This window comes from Phasianus colchicus, chromosome 12 (assembly GCF_987193195.1).
Source record: "Phasianus colchicus chromosome 12, bPhaCol1.hap1.1, whole genome shotgun sequence".
NCBI classification, from domain to species: Eukaryota; Metazoa; Chordata; class Aves; order Galliformes; family Phasianidae; genus Phasianus; species Phasianus colchicus.
The window spans coordinates 13,526,745-13,537,675 of record NC_143447.1 but is presented as its reverse complement, the minus strand read 5'-3'; the positions used below and the strand labels follow the sequence as shown (position 1 = coordinate 13,537,675).

General features: G+C 53.3%; 1 protein-coding gene across 1 annotated transcript; it reads left to right on the top strand.

The window, feature by feature from the left end:
- The first annotated feature begins 5,357 nt into the window (after positions 1-5,357).
- On the top strand, positions 5,358-8,789 carry AEN (apoptosis enhancing nuclease). Its single transcript, XM_031587741.2, has 5 exons — positions 5,358-5,417; positions 5,706-5,943; positions 6,240-6,847; positions 7,261-7,461; positions 7,762-8,789. The coding sequence occupies exons 1-5, from the start codon at positions 5,358-5,360 to the stop codon at positions 7,960-7,962; spliced, it is 1,308 nt and encodes a 435-aa protein (XP_031443601.2). The 3' UTR covers positions 7,963-8,789.
- The last annotated feature ends 2,142 nt before the right edge of the window (positions 8,790-10,931 follow it).

Below are 10,931 nucleotides of genomic sequence, written 5' to 3'. Positions count from 1 at the left end.
AGAGGGGAAATCCTCCTTGGTCACTATTCTGCTGGAAGACAAATGCATCTCCTGCTGCTCTCCCCTGCCACACAAAGGGGTTCCAAGCACAGAAGATGGCATTGCCCATCCATGCAAACACGCATCACTCACAGGTGTGGTTGCCCAGGGAGAGGTTTTCCCATTCCCATCTCTCAACGATACAGCCCATGAATTTCAAAGGGTCTCCATCCACTTCTGACAGCAGATGACAGGGCTAAGTTAATTGAGGCAGCAGTAAGAAATCTAATTAACCTGCAGTATGTTGTTTAATTTGTGCAAAGTTGTTGTGGTTACTCAGCTATAAACTGCATTCCTGGTTCTAATGACAGAGACTCACATGGCAGCAGCAGAGCATCCCGGTGGTGGGCAGCCACCTCGTGCTCACCCTTGAAGGTGCCCTCAATTAAGCACAGAGCGTTCCAGTGGTTGCCTCCATCTGCTTCTTCCATGGCATTTGAGACCCTTGCCTAGCTCCAGCCTTTGGAACAGCCACCTGTGCTGCTTCTCCACCTGCTCTGGCATTCAGTACCATTGCACGACTTCCAGAAACCAGCCTTCATGAGCTGCTGGTGTCAATCTGTTGATTGCACTGAAGTCCAGGAGATGGGCTCAGGTCGCTGAGTTCCCATCACAGCTCTTAGGCTGTAATTACGTTCAAGTCTCTCTGCTTCAGTTATTTCTTCTTGCTAATGCTTGGAGCTGCTGTACCGCTCTTTTCTTCAAAGCTGACCTCCATGTAGCTTCCCAGGAGAGAGCCAGGCCTGTTATTTCAACCAATTCACAAACCGTCTCGCAGAGGTCGGTTGCCCATTATATAACTTTTTGAACAGCAGGAATTTGCAGGGCTGCTGATGCCGGGCTCTTTGTGTTGGCTGGGGGAGAAGCAGAAGGAAAAGGACGGATGCTGCGTGCTAGCATCGCTCCCCGGATTCACCTTCCCCAAAGACCCTGGAGCAGCAAGAGCTGACTGTAGTGCTGAGCTTCAGCACCTCCGTACCCCACAGGACACCCTGCACATCGAAGGATGGAGAAGCTTTCAGCCAGGTCCCAAAAAGCTATCAGCTGAATAAAGGGATGAGATTTGCCAAGAAGGGGGTTTAGAAGAAGGTGATTCACCTCCAGGATCTCCCGATGCTGGGGCTCTGCTGTCAAGCACACCAAAGTCCTCCACAAGGACGGCACTCCGAGCACATTGAGGATATGAAACACGAGTCAGGATGAAATTCCCAGGAAACAGCATTCCAAGCAAGCACATGGGTGCACCAGAGTCCCAACAGCCAGAGCTGCAGCAGCACCCTGAGCAGCCCATTGTATGTGCAAACAGAGGGGATGCTTTTCTTTATTTGAGGAACCCCATTGCCTGGATCCTCCTGAAGTTTTTGCATTGAAAACAACGCTGGTTGGTGACACCCAGCCCACATACGGCCAAACTCTGGTAAAGGAAACTCAGGCACCATTGCTTTGGAGGATGCAGCAAAACCAGGTCAGGGAGTTCCATAGGGTGAAGAAGAGGCTGCCAGGAGGAAGAGGAGCTCAGTTTGGGTTTTTCTTTCTATTTATTTATTTATTTATTTCTAAAGTATTAAAAAGTGGCAGCGCTAGCGAAGGGTAATTATCCCTCTGTTCCAGCTGAAATACAATTAAGGCAGCTCTCAACGAGCCCCCGGGATATTGTGGTTTACTAATTAACAAGCGGATATGCTGTGGCCCCTGTCATGGCAATTACAGCATGAGACAGGCTTCAGGAGCTCTAATTACACGTCAGCCCACGATACACGCTGCAATACAAATTAACGAGGGCCGAGGCTGATGATGGAGGGAGTTCACCCAGCGAGGGGCTGGGAAGGGATTGGGGACAGGGAACTTGGTGTGGTCTCCCGACCTGGGGGAGCATATTGGGGTGACACTGCTGCATGGCAGCAGCACACAGGGATGTGAGAGCCCTGAGAGCATTTTGGTTTGCTTCTGCAGCCTGATGAGATGAGTGGCATTTTGGATGGCTGCAATGAATAGCAAGCATTGCATTTTCCATCGTTAATTCCCAGACCAATAAAGCTGCTATTAAAAAGAGAAGTCATATGGGAAACACCCAACAGGGCTTTGGCTGCTGACAAATAACTCGCATGACTCCCTGAGCCAAGAGGAATTTTTCTGACAAATTGTTTATCAGGAAAAGTGGAGTGGGCCCAGGTTGAATTCAATGGGCATCTTTGGCCAGCTATGAAAAAATAATAATCAGCAGCATTTTTGTAAACTCAATTTGATATGTTCCGTTTTAAAGAAAAGTTTCCATTCAGAACGTATTAAAAAGATGCAATTAAACAGAGATGCACACCTGGAGAGGACATTTTGTTTCTGACAGAGCAAGATGACGTTTATCAGGTGCTGCATTTTAGGAAAGGCAGTCCCACAGGAGGGGGATGAAATGGGGATGCTGCGGTGCTCTGGTAGGACCAGTGGTGTAGCACAGGGGAACACTGGGATTGTGAGTCATGAGCACCTCCTTGCTCATCCATGCACAAAGCATAGGATAAAATCATAAAGCATCCCAGGGCAGAAGGGATTAAAAATCAGTGAGTCCAAATCCTGACTCTACATAGGACAACTCAATGCAAGTGCACAACAGGGCGTTCACAGCAGATGGGTGACTTGCCCAGAACTGCGGGTGCCCCATCCCTGGAGGTGCTCAAGGCCAGCTTGGATGGGGCTCTGGGCAGCCCTAAGCCATTCTGTGATTCTTTAATTTCCAGTCAAGGGTTTGGGGATGGGTGCGTCGAGACGGTCAGGACCAGTACTTTGGGGGAGGAAGGAGGAAGAGAAGGGTGAAAAAGGGGAAAGCTGACCCTGTCCCCACACCCAGAGCACAAAGTCACTGGAGGCGCCGCAGCCACAGAGCGATGGCAGGGGAGGGCAGCACCACCTTGTGCCTAAGTCCCAAAATAGATCTCATTAACCATCGCAATTAACACTAGACAGGCCCTCTCTCCTCCCCGCCACCCCAGCCGGGGCCATACATAAAAATAACAGTTTATTACACAGCAGGCACAGCCTGGCTTATCGCCACAGACAGGAAATTGCTGCGCAGAAACTGCACGTTTCACTTTTAATAAGTTTGGCAATAAAATGTCTCATCAAACGAGGCCATGACAGAGCTATAATGAAGCCTCCGTGCAGCCCCTAATTGCTTACCGCTCTCCTGGGGGTGAGCCAGCAAAGCAGGGTGGGCTGGGTTTGCTTTCCTGCTGCCCCATGGACCCACAGCAGCATCACCCCGAGCTCCCCACTCTCTGTCCCCATGGCCATAGGATGTCCCCAACCCCAGCGAGAGGGCAGGGAATGGGGACAGCCAGCAGCACGCAGGTGGTTAATAGGAGAAATGGAGATGCGTTGAGGCTGGAATTGGGAAATGAGACATTTTGGAGTCACAGCAGGGATGTACTGGTGCTGGCAGGGGTCCTGGCTGGGCGAGCAGCTTTGTTCATCTCAGCACGACGCTCAGGGACTTCACCTGGAATTGCTGATTCGCATTCATAAACATGATCACATTAATTGGCCGCCGCTGCCGCCTCCCAGTGCAGGGACTTGGTGTGCGCTCAGCTCCCATCCCAAACATCCCATCCCTATGACTGCAGCCACCACATGCGAGCAGGGACACGGCTGGGGACGGGGGAGGTCAGCAGACGAATGCATCTGTCAGCCCGCAGCCACCCATGGGCACCCTCTGCAAAGCCCCACGTTAGATACAAATCACTGAAATCCTCCCAAAGGGATCTCGGCAGAAAACCCTGCAGGCATGGGCAGGGACAGACAGGGGCAGACACCTTGCCCAAAGAAGGGCCCAAAGGCTCTCCTTGCAGGGGCAGGAGGGGTACACAGCCACCCAGTTCTCAGTTCGAGCCCAGGCTTGGAGCAGGGCCAGCCTCGTAAATTATTCATCCTGCACATTCACCCTGTTATTCACTCCGTGATCCGACCCGAGTTTTACTGATTTTGTTATTATTTCCAATAGCACAAATGCTGCAGAAATATCCCTGGGTTCCGGCGTGCTCTGCAGCACTGCGACACCCAGAGCAGTGCCAGCAGCACTGTGCCCCACACCACAATTCTCCAAGGGAGCTCCCCTCAGCATCTCCCTCCCACCTGGCTTCCTGTGTTCTCCCTTGTATTGGACAGTCATTTTTGCTCCTTTACAAGTCTTCCTCCCTGTGTTGTGGGGTGAGCACAGTGCTTTGTTAACCCAGGGTCAGTGGAATTGGAGGGGCACTCATGTGGATCAATTTGAAGCAATTTTGACTTTTCTGACTTCGATGGAGACAAAGGGTGCTGCTATTTACCTGCAACCTGACCTATAAAACCAGAAGGAAAATGCTTTTCTTTTCCTCTCCCAATGCCCTTAATGCTCTTACCAAAGTTTCAGCATGAGCACAAGGATTTTAGGGCAAAGCATATACATCCTGCAAAGCACGAAGCCTGAGAAGGAGCTGGCTGAGCAAAGGCTGTAGCAATGGATGGTGATTACTGAGGAAAACAAGCCTGAGTGGCCCCTGTGTACAACAGCGATGTCCCAAGGAGATACCATCAGCCACACCACTGACAGGCACAGGGGGATCCCGGTGCTCCAGCCTCAACATGTTAGATACAAACCCTGCAGAGCCCCTGGGGCTGCAGGGTGCCATGGGTTGAATGCCAAACTGAGAGACCCCAAAAGCTCCAAGGAGCCAACCCCAAGAACTGTACTGCACTTCCACCAAAAATGACTGAGCTGAGCAGAAATCTCTGCAGAAACACCTGCCTAACCTCCTTAACAAGTTGTGCTGGGACACTCCAGCTGCTCTCATTAGAGGGAATTAATTAGTTAAGCAGGTGGAACAGAAGAAAGGGAGGGTTTGAGGAAGAGGTTTGCTAGCTGGAATGAAAGCCATAAAAGCACAAGGAAAAATTACACGGTGATTTCAATCTTACCTTTCTGACCAGGCAGAACAGAGCAGAAAGGAGGCAGAGGGTGAGGACACTCATCCTGCATCCCTACAATGGTGGTTATGGGACGAGGATGGCCGCGGTGCCCTCTGGAAGACTAGTGATTTTGTTGTTGTATGGCTCATCCCACCACAACAAGTCACAGTCTGCCTTAGGGCGCACGGCCTCTCCGGCGCTGCAGGAGTTCTCCCAGCCCCAAGGTGAGGACAGTGGCTGGGCTGCTCCTGGATCCTCCTCCACTTCTGATCACCTCGAACGTTGCTTTGGTGAAAACACAGAGCAAAGCAATGAGAGGTTGGTCTGAAACACCTCTGCTGCTGCAGTTGGAGCTGCCCCGCTGCTGGGAAGTGCCCCCAAGGATGTACACCCCATCACCACCCCTCAGCTCTGCTATCATCCCCAGCTCCCTGCACTACAGGGTACACATAGGGTACCCTACAGCCAAACAGAAGCACAGAACAGTTGAGTGGGAAGGGACCCTAAAGCCAAGTTCCAAACCCCTGCCACGCACTGCCTGGCACCCATCAGACCCGGCTGCCAGGGCCCACCCAGCACAGCCCTGTGCACCTCCAGGGATGGGGCGCCCACAACTCCTATGCAGAGGCCTGTTCCAGTGCCCACGTTAGCCTAAGAATCAAGAAAGTCTATTTAAGCCGGAGCTGGCATACACTACAGCCAAAACACCTTATAGCTGAAGCACCCCATAGCCCAAACCATCCTACACCCAAAGCGCACGCACGCCGCACCGCAGCGCCATATTACCGGGGAGTAGGAAGCCCCGCCCCTCCGCGGTGACGCACCAATCCCGCCCCTCGTATGCAAATCACCTCTCATACACAGCCAATGGGATTGCAGAGGAGGCGTGGTCACGTCAGAACTTGCCCGGGCATGTGAATGCGGCGGCTTCCGGGCCGGACACGTGGGAGCTGTGCCGGCCTGCAGTGGGTAAGGGGTGTGCGCCGGGTAGGGGTGAGGGGCAGGGTGGGGATATGGGCCCTGGGGTGGGAAATGGGGCAGACAATGGTCTGGGATTGGGTAAAGGGGCGGGTAGGGGTTTGCTGCTGGGGAATGGGGAGAATGGAGGCCCGGTAATAGGTAGATAGGAGCTTGGGGGGTGCGCAGCGATAGTGAGGTGGGTGGGACAGTGGGGCTGGAAACGGGATAGGTAGTCAGAGAGCGTATTTAGGGAGGAGGCCCTGTTCTGGGGCTTCGGGGCACTCACAGCCCTGTGCTCCCCACAGGCCTGTCTCCAGGAAAAGGCCAAATGACCCCGCTGCTGCTCCCCAAAGCCTCTGTGCCTACCCCAAAACGCACCCATGGTCCCGCCGGGCCCCCCAGCCCTAGGATGATGCCGCAGGGTCCCAGCAGCAAGAAGAGGAGCCGCAGGCACCAGCGCTTCATGGAGCGGCGGGCTCTGCTGGAGCAGAGGGGGCTGCTGAGACCCCGCCGTCGGTTGGGCACTCAGGGACCCCTGGGTGGGCACAGCAATGTAACACCACGTGGCTGGAAGGTCTCCAAGCTGGGGCTGTCCGTGTCACCATCCACCTCCCCGGACAGCACTGTGGGTCGCTGCTCCAGGACGTCCGTGGGTAACACCATCACAGGGATCCAGCCGTGCCTCCCACGTCCCAACAAGTACGTGGCCATTGATTGTGAGATGGTGGGCACGGGCCCCCGGGGCAGGCAGAGCGAGCTGGCACGGTGCTCCATCGTTAGCTACGATGGTGACGTCATCTATGACAAGTATGTCCTGCCCCTGCTGCCCATCGTGGACTTTCGAACCCGCTGGAGCGGCATCACCAGGCGGCACATGGAGAGCGCCATCCAATTTCGGGCTGCCCAGGAGGAGGTGAGGTTCTGGCACTGCAAGAGTTAAGGGCTGATATTTGGGTTTGTGGCAGCCTTGCACAGTGAGGCTGGTGTGTGATTTCATGGAATTGTTAAGGCTGGAAGTGATCAGTAGGATCATCCAGTCCAACCACAGCGCACCCCACCCCATGGCCACTGACCACATCCCTCAGTGCCACAGCTCCATGTGTCTTGAACACCTCCAGGGATGGTGACTCTACCACCTCCCTGAGCAGCTGTGCCACTGCATCACTGCTCTTTCTGAGAAGAACATGAGCTCAGTAATGGGGCTCACTTGTTGCTTCTCACTCCTTGGAAACTGAAAAAAGTAGACTGGAAGAAACCATATTGAATGTGAAGTGGTTTATTCTATACTTAAAGTGCTTCATCTAACCCCCCCTCTGACACTTCCAGATCCTGAAGATCCTGAAGGATAAGATCGTGGTTGGGCATGCCATCCACAATGACTTCCAGGCCTTGAAGTACTTCCACCCAAAGGAGAGGACGCGGGACACCAGCCGTATCCCACTGCTCAACCAGAGGGCCGGGCTGCCACCCGGCACCAATGCCTCTCTTAAGAGCCTGGCCAGACACCTGCTGCAGAAGAAGATCCAGGTGAGCCCCGCCGTTTGTACAAGCTTATGGGACCAGCCTGGTCCTGGGTCAGTGTGGGGAGGCAGAGACATTTGCATGCATCCCTTGGTGAAGATATACCCTCACCTCCTAGATCTGTCTGGTGTTGCATCCAAACCCTCAATTCTTGTTCTTAAGACAAGTCAAGAGTTAGACTTGATGATCCTTATGATCCCTTCTAACATGGGATATTCTATGATAATGTTTTATTCTATGATTCTAAGTGCCATGGGTGATTTCTGCTAAATCTTTTCCCTAACCATGCTTCTCCCCTTCATTCAGGTGGGCTGCAAAGGGCATTCATCAGTGGAGGATGCACGGACAGCCATGGAGCTGTACAGACTGGTGGAGGTGCCATGGGAGGCAGAGCTGGCTCGCAGCCAGCCCCCCCGTCCCCCCAGCCCCACAGACCCCATCACTGACAGCCACCAATACATGGATGACCAGTACTGGCCCCAGGACCTGATGGCGGGCACCCTGTGACCAGGGACAGCACTCTCTGTCCGTGGTGTTGGGGATATCCCTGTGCCTTCACATCTCAGGTGTGGAGGGACACGTGGGGTCCTGGTGCCACCCTGGAGGAGCGCAGTGGTGGAGTGGGGCTCTTAGGGCACCTCCGATGCCCTCCAAGAGGATGCCCTCCCTGCTGTCATCTTGCTGCTAATGGTGGGAGAGCTGAGGCGAGTGGTTTCTCTGAAGGTTCTGTGGTCCATGCTGTGCATCGTGGCCCTATGACAGCAGTTCAGAGCTGTTGTGCTTCTGCCTGGTTGCTGCAGAGCGTCTGGGGCTGGTGTTACATCACCATTTTTCTCCCTGTATTCTTTGCACAGTGAAGCCTGGAAAGGAAGTTCAGGTCTGTCTAATCAGTTTCTACATCATGTGAACAACAGCTTAGAATGCACTTTGTTGTATTTGTCCAATTCTGGATTAAAAATGATTATTGCAAAAGCCTCCTGCGTGTGTTGCTGTGATTGAGTGCTGTGTTCCAGCACTTCCAACTTGCCTGACATCAAAAAATGTCTCTTTGGTGGTCTGATGGTGGCTGGGATAAACAAGTCCTGGCATTGGGTGGCTGTGGGATGGTCCCCTGTGCTTCAAGACTCCTGCTGGAACATCTGCAATGGGTGACAGGGAGGGCAGCAGATTGACTCAGCCTGGGCTGGGGAGTCCAGCACGCCCAGCTGTCTCTAGGTCCTGTCTGGTGGCACCAGGGTGGAGAGCTGGGTGTTTTATCAGCTGTGACTCATCCTGCACGGCAGTCGGGCACAGGGAGAGACAGGAGCAATTAAAAAAAAAAAAAAAAAAAAAAAGCACAGTCAGAACATTTCTAAAGTCTCAACCAATATTTGAATGCAGCAGTGCAGTCCCTGTGCAAGCATTGCTTCTGCGCTGCAATTCCCAGCTCTTGGAGAAGGTGGGACACAAACTGGGGGTCGGGATGGATTTCCATTGGCTTAGAAGGGCTGAAAACGTCATGTTGTGCTGGGAAGCCCACGAGTCCCCAAGGCACAACTGCAGTGATGTGGTGGAGGAGAATCCCTGCAGGTCCTTTGGGAAAGCTCCAGGAGGGAGATCCAGATGAGAAAGCAAACCCTGGGGTAGATGATAGGATGGAGCTGCTGACATCAGGTTTGCTGAGTGTAACACGAATGGCAATATTCCTCCTTTTTTTCCACCCAGTGAACTGATCAGGACTTAATCAGGATTTTCACAGATGTTTGTGAATATTCACCTAAATGTCAGGGAGCTGCTGGTGTGTGCTGTGCTGTACCACAGCCGGTGGTGCTGAGCATCTTTGGGCAGGCAGAGCAGAGCAGAGCAGAGCAAAGCAGGAGCCAACTCCAGGCAGCTCCTGGGTGATGTTACATTTCGTGACTATTCAAGACAGGGCAGAAAAGCCGTCTGTTGTCTCGACGACCCTGAATAATGATTAACACGAGCCCACGAATCCAGCAATGGGAACTCGGGGCTTTTTTATCAGAGGAAAAACATTGTCAAATGAGTTCTTTCAGGCAGCTGCAGGAGCAGGTAACTGATAAGCTTGTCATTGGAGTGGGGCTGAGCCAATGGGAGCTGATGGCGACGGCTTTTTCTTCTGTCTAGCAACAGCTTCTCCCCGAGCAGCAGACAACAATTGGAGCTGCTGTTATCGAGCCCTCCCTTCCCCACCATCCGGCTGAATGGTGCTCATCATAAGGGACCCTCTGAAATTGAGTCTAGGGTGGGTTGTCCCATTTCCTGCACTGTTTTGGTGGTTTTGGTTGGAGGCTTTGCAGCCCTCGAAGCTGGGGCACTTCTGCATTGTGTTGGCTGTGTGGCTGGAGATGCTTGAGGCTGCACTTAGGCTCTGCTCCACCTGCACAGCTGTGGGATGCCCATAGGGTGGATGTTTGGTACACGACAGCACTTTGAGCAGGAGATCTACAGGGATTCATCACTCACTCCATACAGCAAGTCATAATCCCCAATGTGGCCATGGTCCCCAAGTGTGATCATGCACGGAGCGATGCAGATACCAAAGAACACCCCCTGTCCAAGGGCAGTTCGTCCTGGGACTGCTTTGCTGTGGGGATACAGAGACGATCTGCCCCATTTGCGGCCATTCATTGGAAACTAAACTGGTTTGCAAAAAGGGGAGAACCATCCTGCCTGCACCCTGAGCGCCAGCATCACCCTACTCTCCACCCGCCATGGGAATTATAGGGCAGAAAGCTTGCTGCCTGCTCTAAATTAACATCTCCAGAGCCCTATTAACCTACCTGGCCGGAAGAGGCAAATAGGTGCGATCCAGCAATGAATAGACACATCTGCGGGTCGCTTAGCACTGAGCTGCGGGAGGGGTGCGCGGGTGCCGATTGGCTGCAAAATCCCTTCCCTGCCAATGCAGGGACAAGTGTGGCCTAGCAACAGCTGTTCCCTGATGAAAAACAAGCCACTTCAGCTCTGCGACTCGTTGCAGAGGAAAGGAGACGGCACTGCTCCCCATGCCCCATCTCAGCGGGCAGCCAGCGCCCCGATCCTGCAACCCCAATCCCACACACCGGAGCTGTGGGGTGCATGGGGGGAGCTTGCTGTGGATCCAGCACGCACAGTGCTAGGAAGAAACCCTCCCATTGTCAGGGCTCCCAGCATTGCAGTGGGCTCCCAGCGAGGCCCCATTGGCAATAGGTGCAGCTCTGAACGAGGCACAGTGATTTCTCTGCTGGTAGTAGATGATGAGAGCTTTAAGCTCTGCACCATCCTTGTGGTGTTTCAGCCTGCTGTTCCCCATCCCCACTCACCTTGTGTGCGGATGTTAGAGTGCTGAGGGTGTTTTTTTTTCAATATTCTGAGTAAAAAGTGGGGGTTGGAGCTGCCTGGAGGTCAGGGCCATCTTCATGGCAAGTGAGAACATCAGGAGCACTTGTCTCTGGGATCTCCTCGCAAAACAACTCATGCATGAGCCACCATAT

Coding starts and splice junctions, on each gene's coding strand:
- AEN (XM_031587741.2), top strand. CDS start 5,358: ATGTACACCCCATCACCACCCCTCAGCTCTGCTATCATCCCCAGCTCC. Junction 6,848..7,260: donor TTCGGGCTGCCCAGGAGGAG/GTGAGGTTCTGG, acceptor TGACACTTCCAG/ATCCTGAAGATCCTGAAGGA. Junction 7,462..7,761: donor TGCTGCAGAAGAAGATCCAG/GTGAGCCCCGCC, acceptor CCCTTCATTCAG/GTGGGCTGCAAAGGGCATTC.